The sequence below is a fragment of the Penicillium cinerascens genome (genome assembly GCF_028974065.1).
Source record: "Penicillium cinerascens strain IBT 15544 chromosome Unknown scaffold_4_segment0_segment1, whole genome shotgun sequence".
In the NCBI taxonomy this organism is placed as follows: domain Eukaryota; kingdom Fungi; phylum Ascomycota; class Eurotiomycetes; order Eurotiales; family Aspergillaceae; genus Penicillium; species Penicillium cinerascens.
Window position 1 is genome coordinate 884,203 of NW_026695298.1, and position 20,163 is coordinate 904,365.

The window sequence follows — 20,163 nt, forward strand, 5'->3', positions numbered from 1 at the left end:
GTCAGTCAGCTCCACCCAATCAGAGCGTGTCACTCGCCGCGCCTTCCCATTTGTTCTTCTTCAGCGCGCCTGGAGGCGTTTCTTTCGTTCCAAGTTGCGCTTGATTGTCCCGCTTTCACCCAGCTACCCCTTCCCTTTACATCTCCCCTTATCTCGGCTTTGTTGGATCTCAATTGTTTCTTTTGCGATACTCTCCCAAGCTCGTTCGTCTGCCTCCTTCAGACAATCTTCGCCGACGAGTCGAGACGTGCTTGTGCCTACGTGACGCTTGCGCTTTGCGCGCCGAACGAAAAATATGGCACCGGCAAAAGCTGAATCGCCGTCTCAGACGGATACGCCAATGACCGATGTAAATGATGATACCATCCCGTCCATTCCTGTCGACGCGCCGATGGTACGTGGGACCTACTTCTTGTTTCCGTTTTGTCCTTCAATGTCGCATCGCCCCTCGACCGCGGTGCACCTTGACTACACGTGCCATGAACAATCGCTGATGCTTTTTTCTCTACACAGGCCTACCAAGATACGCCCGACTACACGGTAATGATGTCCTTGAATCCGCGTACAGCCAACATATAGATAGTGGACTGACACTCTTCCTCCGCCGCAGGACTCTGACACAAACCCAAACACTACGGCGAGCAGCGTCGCGGGCGACGCTGTAGTTGATGGTCACAGACGCCGGTCGGAGGCGACTCAGCTGAGAAAGAGTCTTCTGAGCAAGAAACACGGCCGCCTGGATGAATCTAAGGTACGGAGCGCGATGCTTGCACTGTTTCATGCCATATACTAATTTCCAATGAAACGAGCAGGAAAATGATTCAATCCGCCGATTCCGATACCTTCTCGGCCTGACAGATCTGTTCCGCCACTTCATCGAGACCAACCCGAACCCACGCATCAAGGAGATCATCGCCGAAATCGACCGTCAGAACTCGGAGAGTGAGGCAAAGGCACGCAAGGGTTCCTCTCGCGCGGGTGGTGCGGGCGGCGACAGGCGCCGCAGAACCGAGCAAGAGGAGGATGCGGAGCTGTTGCGCGATGAGCGGCAAGGCGGCGAGACAACCACAGTGTTCCGTGATTCGCCTGGTTTCGTCCACGGTGAACTTCGTGATTATCAGATCGCAGGCTTGAATTGGCTTGTCTCGCTCCACGAAAATGGTATCTCGGGTATTCTGGCCGATGAGATGGGATTGGGCAAGACTCTGCAGACAATCTCATTTTTGGGTTATCTGCGTTTCGTCCGTGATATCCCTGGTCCTCATCTGGTTGCCGTGCCTAAGTCAACCCTGGACAACTGGAAGCGCGAGTTCGCCAAGTGGATCCCAGATGTCCAAGTCCTAGTTCTCCAGGGTGATAAGGACGAGCGACAACGTTTGATCAACGAGGAGCTGTTCCAAGATAACTTCGACGTTTGCATCACCAGCTACGAGATGATCCTCCGCGAGAAATCCTCCCTCAAGAAAATCGCCTGGGAATACATCATTATTGATGAGGCTCATCGAATCAAGAACGAGGAGTCTTCACTCTCGCAGATCATTCGTCTTTTCAACTCCCGCAACCGCTTGCTTATCACCGGAACCCCGCTGCAAAACAACCTACACGAACTGTGGGCTTTGCTCAACTTTTTGCTCCCAGACGTGTTCGGTGACTCGGATGCCTTTGACCAGTGGTTCTCTAACCAGGAATCTGACCAGGATACTGTTGTGCAGCAGCTTCATCGCGTTTTACGACCCTTCTTGCTGCGACGTGTGAAGAGCGATGTCGAGAAGAGCTTATTGCCCAAGCAGGAACTCAATCTCTATGTCCCCATGTCCGAGATGCAAAGGAAATGGTACCAAAAGATTCTGGAGAAGGATATTGACGCGGTCAACGGCGCAGCTGGCAAGAAGGAATCCAAGACCCGATTGTTGAACATTGTCATGCAACTACGAAAATGTTGCAACCACCCCTACCTTTTCGAAGGAGCCGAGCCCGGCCCTCCATACACGACCGACGAACATCTTATATACAACGCCGGAAAAATGGCCATTTTGGACAAGCTCTTGAAGCGTATGAAGGAGGATGGCAGTCGAGTACTTATCTTCTCTCAGATGAGTCGTGTTCTGGACATCCTGGAGGATTACTGTGTCTTCCGAGAGTTTGAGTACTGTCGCATTGATGGCACCACAGCTCACGAGGATCGTATCGCTGCCATTGACGATTACAACAAGCCCGGGTCGGAGAAGTTTGTCTTCCTTCTTACAACGCGTGCAGGTGGCCTGGGTATCAACTTGACCACGGCCGATATCGTGGTGCTTTTCGACAGTGACTGGAACCCTCAGGCCGATCTTCAGGCCATGGATCGTGCTCACCGAATTGGCCAGACCAAGCAGGTCAAGGTCTTCAGATTCGTCACGGAGAATGCTATCGAAGAAAAGGTTCTGGAGCGAGCCGCGCAGAAATTGCGTCTGGATCAACTGGTTATCCAGCAAGGCCGTGCTCAGCAGTCAAACAAGGCTGCTTCGAAGGACGATTTGCTTGGCATGATTCAACACGGTGCTGCCGATGTCTTTGGTCCCACGGACACCACTACCAAGGGAGATGATATCTCCCAAAATGATTTCGAAGCTATTCTACGCAAGGGTGAGGAGCGGACGCAGCAGTTGAACAAGAAGTATGAGAAGCTTGGCATCGACGATCTGCAGAAGTTCAGCTCCGAGAGTGCCTATGAGTGGAACGGCCAGGATTTCACGGAGCGTAAGAAGGACATCGGCGTCAATTGGATCAATCCCGCCAAGCGTGAGCGCAAGGAGAAGTTTTACTCTATCGACAAGTACTATCGCCAGGCCCTGGCCACTGGTGGCCGAACCGCTGATACGAAGCCCAAGGTTCCGCGGGCACCCAAGCAACTCACCGTTCATGACTGGCAGTTCTACCCTCCTGGTCTGCAGGAGTTGCAGGAGAGGGAGACGGCCAGTTTCCACAGGGATATCGGCTACAAGGCTCCACTCCCCGAGGGTCCGGAGGAAGAGTTGAGCGAGCGTGAGGCCGAGCGGGATCTCGAGCAGCAGGAGATCGACAATGCCCAGCCTCTCAACGAGGAGGAGCAAGCCGAGAAGGCTCGCATGTCGGAGCTGGGCTTCTCTCACTGGAACCGTCGTGATTTCCAGCAATTTGTCAACGGTTCGGCCAAGTTTGGACGTACCGACTACGTTGGAATTGCTACCGAAGTGGACAGCAAGGAGCCCGACGAAGTTGAGGAGTATGCCAAGGTCTTCTGGCAACGATATACCGAGATCCAGGATTATAACAAGTACCTGAAGGTGATTGAGCAGGGTGAGGAGAAGCTGCAGATGAAGAACCACCAGCGCAAGATGTTGCGCAAGAAATTGGAGATGTACCGCGTGCCTCTGCAGCAGCTCAAGATCAACTACACCGTGTCTACGACCAACAAGAAGGTTTACACCGAGGAGGAGGACCGATTCCTACTGGTGATGCTGGACAAGTACGGCGTCGAGGGCGAAGGTCTGTACGAGAAGATCCGCGACGAGGTCCGGGATTCGCCACTCTTCCGTTTCGACTGGTTCTTCCTCAGCCGTACTCCAGTGGAGATCGGTCGCCGCTGTACCACGCTGCTGAACACCGTGGCCAAGGAATTCGAGACCGACGGCAAGGCCAATGGGGAAGGCAAGGGCCGTGGTCGAGACCGCGACGAGGATGAGGAGAACGATGACGCGGCACCCGTGAAGAAGAAGGCTAAGAATGGCGCCACTGTAAGTGTGGACTCCGGGATCTTTGGGCGATCGTTGACCCCTCCCACTAACTGTTTCAGGCCAAGCAAGTCAAAAACACCAAAGCTGGCAGCAAGGCCGGCTCCAACGCAACCTCGCGAGCGGCCAGCGTGTCAAACGCACCCAAGAGCAAGGGCCGCAAGAAGTGATCTGATCGCATAATTGTATTTCCACAGTACTTTGCTTCGGGGGAGTCGGACGGGATCGGCGTTGGCAGATGATTTACCGTGTACCGAGTACGGGGGAGTGCGTTGGCAAAGAAAGATAGAAAGTAATTCCAAGCCTTATCTGTGCCCCTGCATGTGGCGTATTCGCGTGGGAGATAACCGGGTAATTGTGCGGATTCAGGCTTCGTGACCGACGATCGTCACTTGGTGCATGGAATCCACGCTAAAACAGACAGTCACCGGGCAATGACGAAACGTGCGGATGAGCGATGGCAAGTGACCAATACCGGCTTCATCGACGTAAAACCAGATGGAGTTCCCGATCCAAGCGGGGTTCTCCATGCTTTATATATAGTTCTCTGGTAGCTGCAACAATGTCTATTCTCAAATTCCTCAGGTCCAAACTCTCTCGCAAAGTCCCAACCATGGCACCTACTACCAGAATCAAGATCATCGCCAACCCGCACTATCAGAAGTCGGGGACCAAATCGTACGTGTGTGCAATGCGCAAGTATGGCTTCTCCCCTACCAAGCCTGGCCCGTACTCTTTCGGCATCGCCATGCATCAGACCGGCCGTCAGTACACCGATAAGCCTGTCGGTGGCCGTGTTCGTTCTCGCCGGGAGCTGCAGAAGAAAAGCGCCGACGGTGACCAGGTTGGTCAGGTTAGCGCCGAGGATGTGCAGAACGATGCCATGTACCTGGCACAGGTGGGTATTGGATCGCCGGCGCAGAACTTGAATCTGGACTTTGATACTGGTTCGGCCGATCTCTGGGTGAGTACATGGTCCATTCTCGACATTATTTCACAACTAATGCGAGATGCAGGTCTGGTCGACTGAGCTGCCAGCTGCGACCTTGTCCCAGTACACGAACCACACGGTCTTCGACCCGTCCAAGTCGAGCACCTTCAAGGACAAGAAGGGCTCAACCTGGAAGATCTCCTACGGAGATGGATCATCTGCATCCGGCACGGTGGGCAACGATAATGTCGACATCGGCGGTCTAGTCGTCAAAGGACAGGCCGTCGAGCTTGCAGAAACCATGTCCGCGCAATTTGAAAGCGGTGCCGGGGACGGACTACTCGGTCTGGCGTTCAGCAACATCAACACCGTCAAGCCCCAGCCCGTGAAGACACCCGTCGACAACATGATCACGCAGTCCGACATCCCCAAGTCGGAATCTCTCTTCACGGCCAAGCTAGGTTCGTGGCGTGATGCGAACGAGCCCGATAAGGGAGCGTCTTTCTATACCTTTGGTTTCATTGACCAGGACACCGTCAAAGCCGCTGGCGAGGACATCGTCTACACTCCCGTGGATAAAAGCCAGGGATTCTGGATGTTCAATTCGACCTCTGCGACGGTGAATGGCAAATCGATTGCTCGCGCTGGAAACACGGCTATTGCCGATACGGGCACTACGTTGGCTCTTGTGGATGATTCTACATGCCAGGCTATTTACGATGCGATCCCGGGCGCCGAATACGACAGTAGCAGCCAGGGATGGATCTACCCTAGTAACACGACTGCTGATAACCTCCCCGTCGTCTCGTTTGCTGTCGGTGATAACCACTTTGTTGTTCAGAAGGAGGATCTCGGCTTTGCGGATGCCAAGTCGGGGTATGTGTACGGAGGAATCCAGAGCCGAGGTGATATGACTTTTGATATCCTTGGTGATACGTTCCTGAAGGGGATTTATGCCGTGAGTGACCATCATCTTTATTGTGTGTGAACAAATGCTAATCTGTGTATGGAATAGGTGTTCGATGTCGGCAATACTCGCTTTGGCGCGGTGCAGCGAAAGGAACTTCACCAGAACCTTTCTCCTCCTCCCCAGTAAAGACATTGGGGTATATATGGCACTTGGGAGTTCCAAAGCTTATTACACAGCTTTCCGATTGTGTTTGATTTCCACGCGGGCGGATGGATACCGGTTGGCCGTGTCAAACGGTTCAATGTCTATATTTGTTTGGTTCTAGCTATATAGTTGATACACGCAATCATTCCATATCAATAACCACCTTCCCTGTCTTCCTATAACCAGCCTCAATAGCATCCCCCAACTTGACCACTTCATAATCTGACTCCTTCTGCGCTTCCAGTAGTCCCTGATCAATCCAATCATGCATGGATCTCAGATACTCCGCCGCGTCCTCAACCGGAGGAGCCACCGAATTGCACCCCAGAAGAGACAACTCCTTCCGATAAGCCTGGAACACATCAAATGATAACTTCTTGCTGACATCGCCTCTGGGCGCAGTAATCCACACATAGCGCCCCTTCGCAGCAAGCTGTTCCACAGCCACTGACATCAGCCCCAGATCTCCCACCGTGTCAATCACAACGTCCACACCCTTGCCATCAGTCAACGTAGCGATACGCTCTACAAGCGTAGCAGCAGGGTTGCTTGCAGATAAGATGATATTAGGACTGGAGTCGTTCCGGCGAGCCGCTCTCAAGACTCGTTTGCATCCCATTGCCCGGGCCATCTGCACAGCCGCCGAGCCAACAGCTCCCGTTGCACCGAGCACGAGAACCACATCATTTTCTTTGACTTGGGCCCGACGCAAGCACATCTGCGCAGTGGTGAAAGGTACCCCCACATTCGCAGCCTGAAGGAACGACAAAGAAGCGGGCTTCTCCACCAGCGCGGCCTGCGGTACTAAACAGTATTCGCCGTGAGTACCATCAACCTGGAAGCTGAGGCCCGAGCCACTGGTTCCATAGACACTCTTGCCAATCCATGACTTCTGAGACTCGTCGGCGATATCCACCACTGTTCCTGAATAGTCGCGTCCGGGAACTAAAGGGAATTTTGTGGATGGAAAGAGACCTTGCGCATTCAGTCTGTCGGATGGTTGGATGGAGGCATAGCGGATGCGAACGAGGGCGTGGCCGGGCTTTAACTGGGGAATTGGAAGAGATGAGACTGCCAGTATCGGGGGCGAAGATGTGGAGACGCGTGTTAAGCGGAGGGCTTTCATTGTGTTGGGCTCCATAGAATTGGTTGTTGATCCGATGCTTTGACCGGGTTGGGATTGAGGTTCTTTGCGGGTTTCAGATTCAGTCGCGATGGGGAAGATAACTTATATACTACTTTCTATACGGAATATTTCGGGATATTATTGATGCCCGCGATGACATGGATTATTATTTTGCTACTAATTATCTCTTCTCTTTCAACGCGGTCTCGGCATCGAGGCCTTCCGAACGCGGCGTGCGGACCGTGCGGGCCATGCGGCCGAATAGGCTTATCAATCTGTTCGGACCATAACGTGGGCCAAAACGTGGGCCGCGGATCTTCAGGGTGATGTTAGCGTGGCAAGTCGGAATTTATTAATCTCATCAAGCCGTTCGCCGTTTTCGTGAAAAATGCTCATTATTCACAAGTCTCGGTTTCGGTCTTGTAACCGCCATATAAAAGCAAGTGTCCCAGCTTGTATGATTGAACAGACATGGGTCATGATCTAGGTATGTCATATTGCTCATACTTCGCAGAAATCTTCAACTCACACGAAATTTCAGAAAACCCGGCAGCCGCCGGCACCGTGGCCGACAATACGATGCTAGAACATACCTCCGCCTCTCGACCGGCGTCATCCGACATAGAAGCCAAGCAAGAAACACCGGACTATGGTCCACCGAAGACACCGCTGCATGAAGCAATCTTCGTCATTGTCGTCTGCGCGGCTCAGCTCATGACACAAGCTGGGCTGTCACTTTCCATCGCACCTCTCCAGATCATCAGTGCCAGTTTCAACAGCACCCCGAGAGATCTGACATGGGCATCGGCTGCATACAGCTTGACAGTCGGAACCTTTATCTTTGTCTCTGGAAGACTGGGCGATGTCTACGGACACAAACTTCTATTCGTTATTGGCTTTCTATGGTTTGCACTCTGGTCGCTCCTGGGAGGCTTTTCCGTGTGGTCAAACCCTCGATTCTTCGACTGTTGCCGTGCTTTCCAAGGTATCGGCCCTGCCCTGCTTCTTCCAAATGCAGTCGCCATTCTAGGAAGATCGTATCCTCCCGGTCGCCGCAAGGGAATGGTGTTCTGTCTGTTTGGGGCTGTTGCACCCGGTGGGTTCACATTGGGCGCGACCTTTTCGTCTTTACTTGCTGAACGTCTGTGGTGGCCCTGGGGGTTCTGGATCATGGCGATTGCTTGTGTCATGTTCGCTATCCTGGGATACTTTGTTATTCCTTCCATGGCTCAGGAGCCTCTGCGACCGGACCTTTCGACCTTTGATCGTTTGGACGGGTGGGGGGCTATCACCGGCGTGTCAGGTCTGATCCTGATCAATTTTGCGTGGAACCAGGCCGCCGTCGTCGGATGGGAGATGCCATACACATACGTCCTCTTGATTGTGGGCCTCCTGATTATGGTCTTATTCCTCTTTCTCGAACGCAGAGCCGCCTATCCATTGCTTCCTCGCACAGCATTGAAAGGCGAGGTTGGCTGGGTTCTGGGCTGCATTGCGGCCGGGTGGTCGAGCTTCGGTATACTGGTCTTCTACTACTATGACATTCTGGAAAATATTGAGGGAAACAGTGGACTGCTTGTGACGGCCAAATGGGCTGGAGCATCTGCGTCGGGAGCTTGTGCTGCTGTGATCACAGGCCTTCTTCTTGGTCGCATCCCAGCGAGTATCATCATGTTCATTGCGATGTTGGCCTTCTCAGCAGGCCAAGCACTCTTGGCGTCTATGCCTATCGGGCAGACATACTGGGCTAATGCTTTTGTGATCATGTTGGTCACTCCTTGGGGAATGTAAGTCGCTCCTTCCTTGAGCTTGAAGCGAAGGACAAAGTCTAACGAATAACAGGGACATGTCCTTCCCATCGGGTATTCTCATTTTGAGCAATTCCATGCCGCAGAAAGACCAAGGTGTTGCAGGGTCACTGGTCAATACGGTGGTGAACTATTCGATCTCATTGGGTCTGGGATTTGCCGGGACTGTCGAACGATATGTCAACGACGATAACAAGGATGTACTCAAAGGGTACCGGGGAGCCACATACATGGGCGTTGGTCTTGCAGGACTGGGTACCATCATTGCGACTTGTTTCATGGTGGTGACTTGGACATCATCTAGGAAAGGCTCAGCTTAAGCTGAAATCAACCTTGTATAGAAAAGCATTGTCTATAATTACAATGGAAGTTGAAACTCCATAGCCCACAGAGAATCCAGATCAAGGGGTAGTTGCGACGTGAGTGACGGGCTCATGGCTGCAGTGTCCTGCGGCAGGTGGTCATTTGTGTCGCTCACAGTAGAGTCGGGTGAGGCATCTCGAACTATGTGCTCGAGGGACTCAACGCCCCTCCTTTTCTTGTCCAACGAAGCTCGAACAAGCTGACGGGCCGTTGAGAGAGCTTCTTTGGCCAAATGAGTGTTCAGATGATCAACGATCATTTCCAGGGTGTCCATGGTTTCCACGAGTCTTTCGCAGCTTGTCGGGGTATCCATGACAAGGAGAGCGCAGGCAAATTGGAATACAGTGCCAATAACATTCCACCAAGGCCGGTTCTGGCTAGCTAGCCTCCGTGCTGCTGGTAGGGCGGCTGTTCCCGCGGCAATCACGCGGTCATTATGTCCTTGTTGGAATTTGGAATCCATGACACGGAGCCGGCGGTATATGCCCAATGCAAGGTCTGCACGTAACAGAAGAAGAAAGTCATGGTCGACAGTGACACTGGTTATCATGTCCAAAGAGGAGAATAGCTCTTGCATCATGGGCAGAGCATCCCCGGACAGGTTCGTAGGAACAGCTGCAACCAGGCTGCACAGTTGAAAAGTCAGATCCTTTGCTCCGGTCGTGGGGTGCAGATTCTCGAGAATCTGACCATTCAAGGTGATGATAGATCTTCCATACTCGAATGCAATCAAAATATGAAGGCTGGTTGCGACCCGGGCAACCCGATTAACAATGTTGAACATCTCTGGACTCGGTGCCGCATTACCAGTCGTCTGCATCACGAATTCAGATGCATGGTGCAATCCAGCCGCCTCCACAAGATGCATGACAGTGCAACTGGAAAGCCAAGTCACATGTGGCCTCGCAGTACACCGCATGTAAATGGTTCGCAAAGTCCATGCCGCAATCTGCTCCAAAGAAGGGAAGCGACTGATTACGCAATCTTCCAGGATCTCCTTTGCGTGTAAGATAAACCACATTTCTGTATCCTGATCCAGAGTTCCACTGAATAGTGACGCCATAGCAATGACTCCACTCATCATGGCCTCAAAGACCAAATCTTGGGGTTGTCCATGCCAGTGTTTCTCGCACCGCACATAGAGTTGATCCATATCCAAGAAGCCAAATACGGGATGCACTGTAGCCGTGTAGACTTCAATAAGGCTTCTTGCCGTGTTCCATGGGATTTTCTGGGCAGCCTCACAAGTCACCGCACAAGGCGGTTCCTTGCGAATGCCCGTGTGGTATGCAAACGAGTGCAGACGCGGAATCTTTGTTGCTTGAACCTCCAGGCCGACATAGAGGGGGAAGGCGATAGATGAATACCTCCCGACATATCGAGCTTTTGAGGGCTCGAGGATTCCAGGGAAGAAGGGGGACTCCGTGGGTTGCTTTGGGTGCTCTTGTGGGTATGTCAAGCGGGTCACCTTCCCACCAGGCTGCGGCGACCCATCTGAGGGCACAGGTCGTTTTAAATTGGCTGACTGGGCTCCATTGTCAAATTCACAGTCATATCCGTACCCTTTACAGATATTGCAGGGCAGGTTTCCATCGCATTTCCTCTTGCGGCGTCGGCAAGGGAGACAGGCTTGTTTTGACCGCTGCCGCACTGGGCCGGAAAGTGAGGACGCGTCCTGGCCAAGCCCCTGCTGGTAGCGGGAAGACATGGAGTCACTGGGGAAGAAAATTTGTGGGTCTTATCAGGTCATTATCTCAAGGAATCTGACTTGAAATGTGCTAACAGATTTAAGGTAACGCGAAAGTAGTCGATGACCTCGGATAACTGGGTACGCGCCAAGAACCCGCATAGCGCATAAATGTCGCGACTACAATACTGCGGCGTGTATACTCTTGCTTAGTCAGTCAAGTTATCATCTTACCGGGGTAGATAAACCCACTTTTACGATACGGCAGTGATCTTCAGAGAGTAGGAGGCATTGACTGACATTTGCCTCAAGCCGTTTATTTTTACAATATACTTATGGAATATCCTGAGGAAATCTTGCATCAAATTGGAGTTTTGATGGTCTTTATCCATCGCAACAGTGCTAAATACGCCCGTACACTCCGAGCAAATGACATCTCTCCGAAGAAAAGTGGGAAGTTGTTTCGGGGGAGGGGGGAATTGAGGTTTAAAATGGTTGACTTGCTTCAAAGGCATACGAAAAAATCTTAGGTATATTTGTACGGCAGCTAATGCCTACATTTCAAATTTACATTCACAGATCTCCCCATTTGAGAATCGGCTTGATAATCTTGCCAGCGTGCAAATCCTCCAACGCCTGATCCAGCGAGTCTGTATTGTAAACCTTACCCAGTTTGTCGACTGGGAACTTGCCCTGCTTGTACCATTCGAGGAGTTGAGGGAGAAGCTATGAGAATGGGCATGTTAATCACAGAACAGGCTTTAATCAAAAAAAGCTTTTACTCACCTTCGCCGGCTCCGAGGATCCTTCAACTGCTCCAATCAATCGCTTACAACCAAGCATAATTTCTAACGGGTTGATGGTAAGCGAGCCAGTGGGCGGGGGTACACCCACAAAGACCAGAGTTCCTGCATGGGCCAGGGCTGAGATAGCTGATTGAAGTAGAGGCACAACACCAGTTGTATCAAGGATGTAATCGACGCCGTCGGAGAACATCTCTTTCAGCCCCGCCGCAAGATCAGTGATGCGCTTTGTGTTCAGCGTGTGCGTAGCTCCAAGAGAAGTAGCCAGCTCGAGTTTCGCGTCGACAATATCGACAGCGACGACAGTCTCAACACCCAGAGCACGAGCAGCCATCATCGCAGCTAACCCGACAGCGCCCACCCCAAGTACAACGAATCGAGAGTTGGACTTGGGCTTCAGAACGTTCAAGACGGTACCAGCGCCCGTGAGATAGCCACATCCCAGTGGAGCCAGCGCAGCGAAGTCTGCATCACTAACCGCCGACCCGCTCTTGACGACTGAAGCCTCATTCACAATGGCCAATTTGCTCATTGAAGATTGGCCGAAGAACTGTCCTCGGATGGGCTGGCCTCCGGGGGTAGAGATAGGCGAATCGGCGGCAGATAATCCACGCACACCTCCGAAGTTGATCGCGGTGAAATCACGACAGAATCCTTTGTGTCCATCCTTGCAGGGGCTGCAACTGTCACAAGAGGCAAAGCTAAGGAAAACCTGATCGCCTTCTTTCAAGGACTTATCCTTGACAGCACTGCCAACTCGGCGCACAACACCAGCACCTTCGTGGCCCAAGACGGCTGGATAATCTCCAAGGGGGATTCCACCCTCTTGAACTACGATATCCTAGCATTTAGGTTAGTACGGAAACCTTGGCGGAGTTATTCCGACATTAGCACGGATGCAACATACCGTGTGGCAAAGACCAGTATATTTCATCTCGACGAGGACTTCATTATCCCGCACCTCATCCAAAACAACATCTTGAAGAACGAACGGGGCATGAGGTGCTTCGACCACAAAGGCCTTTGTTGGAATATGTTTCTCGGGAATCATAGTGGGGCTTCAGTATACAACAAAGTTCCAGAGAGGTGGAAAACGTCGATGGTGAGTAACTTGGAGGAATGGAAACGAGATCTGGGGACCGAATTGGACTCTTTTATGACGCTGAGCTCGAGCTGAATTTCCAGTGATTATTCGGTGCTATGCACCTACTTTGCCAGTTATTTCCCCGCAGAATATTATCTCCCCTATTTCCCCGGAGCACCGATATATGAATGGGATTACGATTTCCCCACACCGGGGTTTCCCCACACGAACACCACTTCGGCGTCGGGAATCGGTAGATCGATCGGCAGAACGCTAACACGAGCTGCCGCCGCGTAATTCGGGTTTGGTCTGTCAGCTACGCAAAAGACCAGTGCGGCGAACAAACCTTGTCTCGTTTTCAAGGTTCCAGTGATGAAAGCAAAATTTAATGCCGAATGCGATTCCATGCTGCTATGCACCTGTCCTTTAGTTCGAGCAAAAGAGAAGCCAAAATAAAGAGTTCTATTCCTACAGTCTTCTCAATCAACGTTAATGTACAAGCAGGTATCCTATGTAAATGCCAAAATTATAGTACAGATCACCACATCTTACCCTTCCCCCTCTTAGCCGGTTCTGAAACACCCAGCGGGGTTCGCAAGAACATCTCCATCAAAAGAGCCGCGGCAACGCTGACATTCAAACTATCGATGCGAGCTGGATCGGACTCAACGCCCAGATGAGCGCTGTGCCGGGCACCTGGGATGCTGACAATTGCATCCGCATGCGACTTGATATGCGAGCTCAGCCCGGACCCCTCGCTCCCCATCATGATCACACTGGGAGATTGAGTAATTGGGTGGTTGCCGTTTGGTCCATCGCCAGCGGACAGACGATCCAGGTAGGTGGCACCGGGACCCGGCGCATCGGCCGCATAGAACTTCCATCCGTTACTCTGGGATCGTTGAATGAAATCAACCTCATTCTTGACGTGAAGAAGAGACATGTTCTCTGCTGCGCCGGCAGATGCCTTGATCGTCACAGGCGACAAAGGTGCTGAGTTACGGCCAGCAAAGACAATTGCATCGACTCCGAGATAATAAGCAGATCTTATGATAGCCCCGAGATTGCCAGGGTCCACGACACCATCTAGGAGTAGAGCCACGGGGTATCGATGAGTTTGTTGTCCCGATGGCGAAATTGGAGGATGAAGAATAGAGATGCGATCATCGGTTCCATTAACAGCTGCTTCTTCCCTCGTTTGGGGTGCCAGTTCTACACGAAAATGGCTGTCGGCCAAGGCTTGGACTGGTTGAAAGCCACGAATGGGCAGTTTTGGTAGGGGAGATGCCTCCAGGACACAACCATTATGCGGTCGACCAGCACTCATTTTGTCGAGGATCCGGTCCCAGCCGGCAAAGGCCAACTTGACCTCAATGTTGCTAGAAAGAGCCAGCTTGCGGAGAACCACTTTTGTCGGGCTTAGTTCTTCGCCAGCCGCTTGGTAGAGATAGAGCTTGTATAGTTGGCGCCGGCTGGAGCGCAATGCTGCTTCCACGGCCCCCGTGCCGTAGATGAACTCGGATGCTGGTGACGTATAGGGTATCGAGTCCGGGACTTTAACATTTTCCTTTACCCGCTCCGGGTTGCTAGCAGTAGCCCGGTGACCGCGGGATACTCCGTGAGTACTGACTTTTCGCGAGGGGGGGCTTTGTTTTCCCTGATGACGGTAAACCCAAGTTTCGCGACTCGCTTTTCTCTTTTGACTGCCCGCGATCCTGGCCACGTGGCGGGGTTCGAAAGCTGCCGGTCCGTATAAACTCATCTTGGTCAAAGGGATCCGCAACAGGCCTCATCTCGGACCTTCTCTCAGGCTTCCGCTCGAGCCACCTCCCTTGTCCTTTCGGTTCAAATTGGACATCATCTCTCCTCGCTCTCCGGCGTCCATCCCGGCCCTCAAAAGATCGAGACGGTGAAGTCTCCCCAGGCTGTGACCGGCGAATACCCCGGCCAATGGCAGAATTCAAAGAGGCATGTCGGGTCGGTATTGAGCACTGAAGTGGCTTTATAAGCGATACCCGCCCAGCCACTCTTGATCTCGAAAGACTCCAAATCATCTTGAAGCGTTGAGACGAATTGTTTGCGAGTCGAGGCCTGCGCCAAAAAGATACTCGGATCATATTCACTCCGGTCCCGGAATCCGATAAGATAAGGAGCTCGGAACAACGTTTATCCAGCTGGACGCGCTCCGCGTCGCTGGAGTCTCTTATCACACCGTTTGTTCTGGACTACACTCTATACTCCTGGCCGGTGTTTACCTCCTTATTATCACTCTGCAGGTCTCAAACCCCCGGCCAGTACCATTTTCAGTCCTTAATTTTTCTTCAAATCTTACTCGAACCTCTCATCAGCTTCGCGTTTGATAGAGACCGCTTGCGCGGTTTCTATCAGCGCGTGCTTTTTACTTTTCTGCTGTTCAAACTAACTTCGTCACTATGCGCTGTAGTGGTGCAGAAGGTTTTGAAGAGCCTGATGGCCCTGGCGCCACTGCTGCACAGCTGTTGAGTCAGCTCGAGGAGTCCCGTTCTGATGCAGTACTCACTGCGGGGGATAATGGTCGACAAATTCGAGAATCTCGGGGTCCCGAAGCTTCTCCAGCTAGAGAAGCCCCGTCCTTCGAAATTATACCCCCGGTCATTCTCAACCCGAACGATTACAAATACTTGCCCGGTCACTTTGCGGTGCGCCGTATCTTGGAACTCGATTCAACCACCGAGAAGCCGCTCTACACTGTCCGCCTTCAAAGTGGAGAGCGAGAAACAGTGAGTTTTTATCAATTGCTTTGACTTCCCATGACATGTGACTCTTCGTTTAACCTTTTCTTTTCTTTTTGCAGATGACCCACGACCGATTTATGGATTTAGACAACAGCGCCCAGGCTCTAGAGCAATACAACCCAAACTCGGATTCAGATGACGATCTAATCCTGGTTGACCAGGGGCGGGTCTCTCGCAGGTCCTTTTTGAATGCTGATGGAGCAGCATCTGATGATTCTGACTACGCTGTCACTCCAGTTCACCGCAACCTTCGCCGCCTGACCGTACGTGGGCGATCCTCAGGGTTCTACCAAATTGAACAAAGCTCCAGCGACAAGGACGACAGCGATCAGGAAAGTTCCACCGATGAGCTTACCGAGCCTCAACCACGCATGAGGAACCTGAGACGAGGCGGTGGACGAACGGGAACCCGAGGACTCAGGCGAGGTGCAAGACGGGGCATTGGGAAATCAACTCGCACTTCGTCTTCAGATGACTACTCCCCCCCGGCTAGAGCCACACGTGTCTCGGGGCGTGATAGGAAGTCTCTCCGGAAGAATCTGCGGGAGCGATTCGAGGATGACGTTTCAGAGGCCGCGAGTGACGCTCCCAAGCAGCAAAAATATGCCGGAGCCAGGGAGACCTTCCGTAAGATTTCGCATGACGACGAGTTCCGGCAATGTCACTTTGCATGCTGCGATACCTGCAGTTACTACGAGGATGATCCGCAGAAAGGCCCCTTGGTCTTTTGCCAGGGTTGTAGCGCATCCTATCATCAAACTTGCCTTGGGCCGCGGAGTAGTCGGGAACATCTTGTCACTAAGGTCGATGAAGGTCACTTCATTCTCCAATGTCGCCGTTGTCTTGGCGTTGCTCACAGCAAACACGATATTTCCCCTCATTTGGGCCGCTGTGCTGTGTGTCATGAGGAAGGCCCAATGGCGCAGCCACTGCGAGAGCGTCTTACCTCCAAGGAGGAGCAACAACAACGAATCGCTAATGGTGGTACGGACCCTGTCACCCTGGTTGAAATGGCTCGTGTGGACAACATCGACAACGTCCTGTTCCGATGCACCGGTTGCCATAGAGCCTTCCACGTTGAACATCTTCCACCGATCGATGGTCAAGACCCCTCCGAGAAGTTCTCTGATTATAGCGCTCATTGGCAATGCCGCGACTGCTCCGATGCTCCGGGCGAAATACATGAAATTCTTGCCTGGCGTCTCCTCAACCCCGGATCCATGGGGAATGATGTTCCCCATGCTGAGCTCATCCCGGAGATTGACAAGGAGTACCTAATCAAATGGAAACGCAAGTCATACTTCCGCGTCGTTTGGATGCGTGGTGACTGGGTCTTCTGCGTCAGTAATCCTACCACGCGTCGATCGTTCTACTCCTCAGACAGTGCTCGAAAACCGATCCCGACGACAGAAGAGGCGGTTTCTGAGGATAAACTGCGGGTCGACATCGTCTTTGAGGTGGCATACTTGGACAATACCGCCAAGGAAGACAAATCCAACCCTCGGATGGTCAAAGAGGCGTTTGTCAAATACAAGGGCCTGAACTATGAGGATTCCGTATGGGAGGAACCACCGAGCCCAGTCGAAGAAAACCGGTGGACGGATTTCGAGACTGCGTTCAAAGATTGGCTGGCCCGGGGCGATATCCAGACTCCCGACCGAGACATTCTCGAGGACCAGTTGGCCATTATCCGGACCCAGGATTTCCAGCAAAAGCTGTTGCTGTACACGCAGTCTGACCTGATTACTGGCGGTGACCTCATGGAATACCAAATGGATGGTGTGAACTGGCTTTACTACATGTTTGTGAGACAGCAGAATGCCATTCTGGCGGATGACATGGGCCTTGGAAAGACCATACAGGTCATTGGTCTGCTCGCAACTCTCATTGAAAAGCACGCGTGTTGGCCCTTCTTGATCTGTTGTCCAAATGCGACCGTTCCGAATTGGCGACGTGAAATCAAGAACTGGGCACCGAGCATTCAAGTCGTTACTTATTTCGGCACTCAATATTCACGTCAGATGGCCAGAGACTACGAAATGTTCCCGCGAGGCGGGAGAGATCTCCACTGCCATGTCGTAATCGCTTCATATGAAAGTATGATCGATGACGAGGCGAAAAGAGTCCTGAACAAGGTTCCATGGGCAGGCTTGGTGGTCGACGAAGGACAACGTCTGAAGAACGACAAATCTCAGCTCTACGAGCGGCTTTGTCGTATGAAGTTTGGCTTCAAAGTCCTCCTCACCGGCACTCCCTTACAAAACAACATTCGTGAACTGTTCAACTTGCTCCAGTTCCTCGACCGAGAGAAGAACGCCGAAGCGTTGGAAGAGGAATATAGTATGCTTGACCAGGAGAAAATTCGGACCCTTCATGAAATGATCCGTCCATTCTTCCTTCGTCGTACTAAGGCCGAGGCCTTGCCATTCTTGCCGCCCATGGTTCAAATCATCGTTCCCGTCTCAATGTCTCTTGTGCAAAAGAAACTGTACAAATCGATTCTTGGAAAAAATCCTCAGTTGATCAGGGCCATTGTCAAGAAACAGGCCGGTCAAATCAAGAAGCAAGATCGCCACAACTTGAACAACATCTTGATGCAGCTCCGAAAATGCCTTTGCCACCCGTTCATCTACAACAGAGCCATCGAGGAGTATACCAGCGACGCTGTGTTGGCTCACAGGCACTTGGTGGAAGCCTCGGGGAAGCTTCGGTTGCTAGACCTGATGCTGCCGAAACTACACGAACGTGGACACAGAGTTTTGATCTTCAGCCAGTTTTTGGAGAATCTTGACATCGTTGAAGACTTTCTCTCTGGTCTTGCCTTGAAATACTGTCGTCTGGACGGGAAGCTAGCGGCTAAAGAGAAGCAGCAACAGATCGACAGGTTCAACGAGCCCGACTCTCAATACTTTGCTTTTCTGCTCTCAACTCGATCGGGCGGAGTGGGGATCAATCTTGCCACCGCGGATACTGTCATTATCATGGACCCCGACTTCAATCCCAAGCAAGACATGCAAGCTTTGTCCCGAGCTCATCGAATTGGCCAGCAGAAGACTGTGCTCGTTTTCCACCTGACAACGCGCGCTTCCGTGGAAGAAAAGATCATGCAGAAGGGCAAAAAGAAGCTGGCCCTTGATCATGTTCTAATCGAACGCATGGAAGCCGATGAAGACGAGGAAAATCTAGAATCCATTCTTCAACACGGCGCTGCATCTCTGTTCAGTGATGATGATTCAGCCGACATCCACTATGACTCGCCGTCCATTGACAAACTGCTGGACCGTGGTCAGGTCGAAAAGGCAGAGCATGTTCCTGACAACAATGACTCTGGCTCTGCAGAACAGCCGAAGTTCAATTTTGCACGCGTCTGGCAGAATGATCAAGGCACTTTGGAGGAAGTTGCTGACGAAGCTGAAGCTTCATTTGAGGATGTCAATGCCTGGGAAGAAATTCTCCGTGAGCGTGAACGTGATGCCAATGAAGAGGAAAATCGCAAAGCTGAGGGTCTGGGTCGTGGTAAGCGCAAGCGAGCGACGGTCAACTACCAGACGATCAGAGAAGAAGAAGCAGGCGATCTCGACATTCCCGACTCCTCGCCTGTCAAGCCTCGGAGCAACAATGACAGTGATGTCGAATTCCGGGAGGGCGAGCTAGAAAGCGATTCGGCGGATGACGAGGATATAGCCGTAGATGCCCTGGATATCGATCTGCATAACGGCATGCCTCCGAAACCAGAGGTCCGCCCCTTCAAGCGTGTCCAGCTGCTACCACCTAGTCTCGATGGCACTATGGATTCCGGTCCTCCCATGCCATTCGGATCTAAATGCATTGCATGTAGTGGGTCTCATCTCTTGGGTGCCTGTCCACTAAAGCAGGCGGGTGTCGAGAACTGTCCGCTCTGCGGCCTGGCACATTTTGGAAAGCGCCGGTCCTGTCCACATTTGAAGTCCCCAATTCAGATACAGCGCATGCTGCTGGCACTGTCCAGGAGCAAGGAGGACCCAAAACTTGTGTCCATGGCCACGAAGTACCTACGCGGCATCATCAAAAGCTCCGCGCGGCTCAAGCGCCAGAAAGCTGCAAAGGCTGCGATGACATCAATGACCCCCAACGTTTTTCAACCCACGAAGGCTCCCCACCATCTTACAGCAACCACCCCCAGTTCGTCTCAGACTCCTCCTATGGGTGTCTTCCAACCCATGGGAGCTTCCCACCAACTTCCTACCGCCGCACAGCGTCCCGGATATTCACCGACTCCGATCGACCTCACCGGCCCCGATTCTCCCGCCAGAGCCTCCAACAACAATGTCGATCAGCCTCCACCTCCTCGCTCCAATGTCCCAACCCAGTTGCAGCTTCCTCCTCCTTGAGCCCGCCATCCGCGTTCTATTCCCGTCCGCAATTGATCTTTTAATTTTATGCATACATCATGGCAGACACGGCGCAATGATTTTACGACAGCACAAAGATAGAGCATGGACAGGACAATGATTGTCTCTTAAAAGGCATCATCTGCTTATTTTTTTTATGCGCATCGCGGAGCACAGGTTCACGAGGGGTTTTTGTCCTTTTGGTATGCTTTTCAATATGATACCCCCTGTATTGTTAGATTACATAAGAATCTCAAGACGCTTAGACGTTGATATTTATTCAATAAGATAGTTCTCCCTGGAGTATAATGCAAAAACGCAAGGTACATCTAGCAGAGAGTGGGACGCCCC

At 52.1% G+C, this 20,163-nt stretch overlaps 8 protein-coding genes across 8 annotated transcripts; 4 read left to right on the forward strand and 4 right to left on the reverse strand.

Moving 5' to 3' along the window:
• Positions 1-295: 295 nt before the first annotated feature.
• Positions 296-3,922, forward strand: N7498_009426 (uncharacterized protein; the record flags this gene model as incomplete). The annotated part of the gene is made up of 5 exons (XM_058456482.1): positions 296-394; positions 514-540; positions 611-751; positions 813-3,755; positions 3,815-3,922. 5 exons carry the CDS (start codon positions 296-298, stop codon positions 3,920-3,922), a joined length of 3,318 nt encoding a protein of 1,105 aa, XP_058303381.1.
• Positions 3,923-4,365: 443 nt separating this feature from the next.
• N7498_009427 (pepsin-like aspartic protease) lies at positions 4,366-5,779 on the forward strand (the record flags this gene model as incomplete). Its single annotated transcript, XM_058456483.1, has 3 exons — positions 4,366-4,716; positions 4,769-5,641; positions 5,699-5,779. 3 exons carry the CDS (start codon positions 4,366-4,368, stop codon positions 5,777-5,779), a joined length of 1,305 nt encoding a protein of 434 aa, XP_058303382.1.
• Positions 5,780-5,939: 160 nt separating this feature from the next.
• N7498_009428 (quinone oxidoreductase family protein) lies at positions 5,940-6,923 on the reverse strand (the record flags this gene model as incomplete). The annotated part of the gene is made up of 1 exon (XM_058456484.1): positions 5,940-6,923. One exon carries the CDS (start codon positions 6,921-6,923, stop codon positions 5,940-5,942), a length of 984 nt encoding a protein of 327 aa, XP_058303383.1.
• A 471-nt stretch (positions 6,924-7,394) lies between these two features.
• N7498_009429 (MFS transporter) lies at positions 7,395-9,051 on the forward strand (the record flags this gene model as incomplete). Its single annotated transcript, XM_058456485.1, has 3 exons — positions 7,395-7,410; positions 7,465-8,710; positions 8,766-9,051. The coding sequence occupies 3 exons, from the start codon at positions 7,395-7,397 to the stop codon at positions 9,049-9,051; spliced, it is 1,548 nt and encodes a 515-aa protein (XP_058303384.1).
• A 38-nt stretch (positions 9,052-9,089) lies between these two features.
• Positions 9,090-10,802, reverse strand: N7498_009430 (putative C6 transcription factor; the record flags this gene model as incomplete). The annotated part of the gene is made up of 1 exon (XM_058456486.1): positions 9,090-10,802. The coding sequence occupies one exon, from the start codon at positions 10,800-10,802 to the stop codon at positions 9,090-9,092; it is 1,713 nt and encodes a 570-aa protein (XP_058303385.1).
• A 552-nt stretch (positions 10,803-11,354) lies between these two features.
• Positions 11,355-12,635, reverse strand: N7498_009431 (NAD(P)-dependent alcohol dehydrogenase; the record flags this gene model as incomplete). The annotated part of the gene is made up of 3 exons (XM_058456487.1): positions 11,355-11,507; positions 11,568-12,425; positions 12,492-12,635. 3 exons carry the CDS (start codon positions 12,633-12,635, stop codon positions 11,355-11,357), a joined length of 1,155 nt encoding a protein of 384 aa, XP_058303386.1.
• Positions 12,636-13,206: 571 nt separating this feature from the next.
• N7498_009432 (RNA methyltransferase, TrmH family) lies at positions 13,207-14,430 on the reverse strand (the record flags this gene model as incomplete). Its single annotated transcript, XM_058456488.1, has 1 exon — positions 13,207-14,430. The coding sequence occupies one exon, from the start codon at positions 14,428-14,430 to the stop codon at positions 13,207-13,209; it is 1,224 nt and encodes a 407-aa protein (XP_058303387.1).
• A 682-nt stretch (positions 14,431-15,112) lies between these two features.
• Positions 15,113-19,812, forward strand: N7498_009433 (uncharacterized protein; the record flags this gene model as incomplete). Its single annotated transcript, XM_058456489.1, has 2 exons — positions 15,113-15,427; positions 15,502-19,812. Coding segments are annotated over 2 exons (4,626 nt in total), but the record flags the coding sequence as incomplete, so codon positions are not given.
• Between the last annotated feature and the right edge of the window lie 351 nt (positions 19,813-20,163).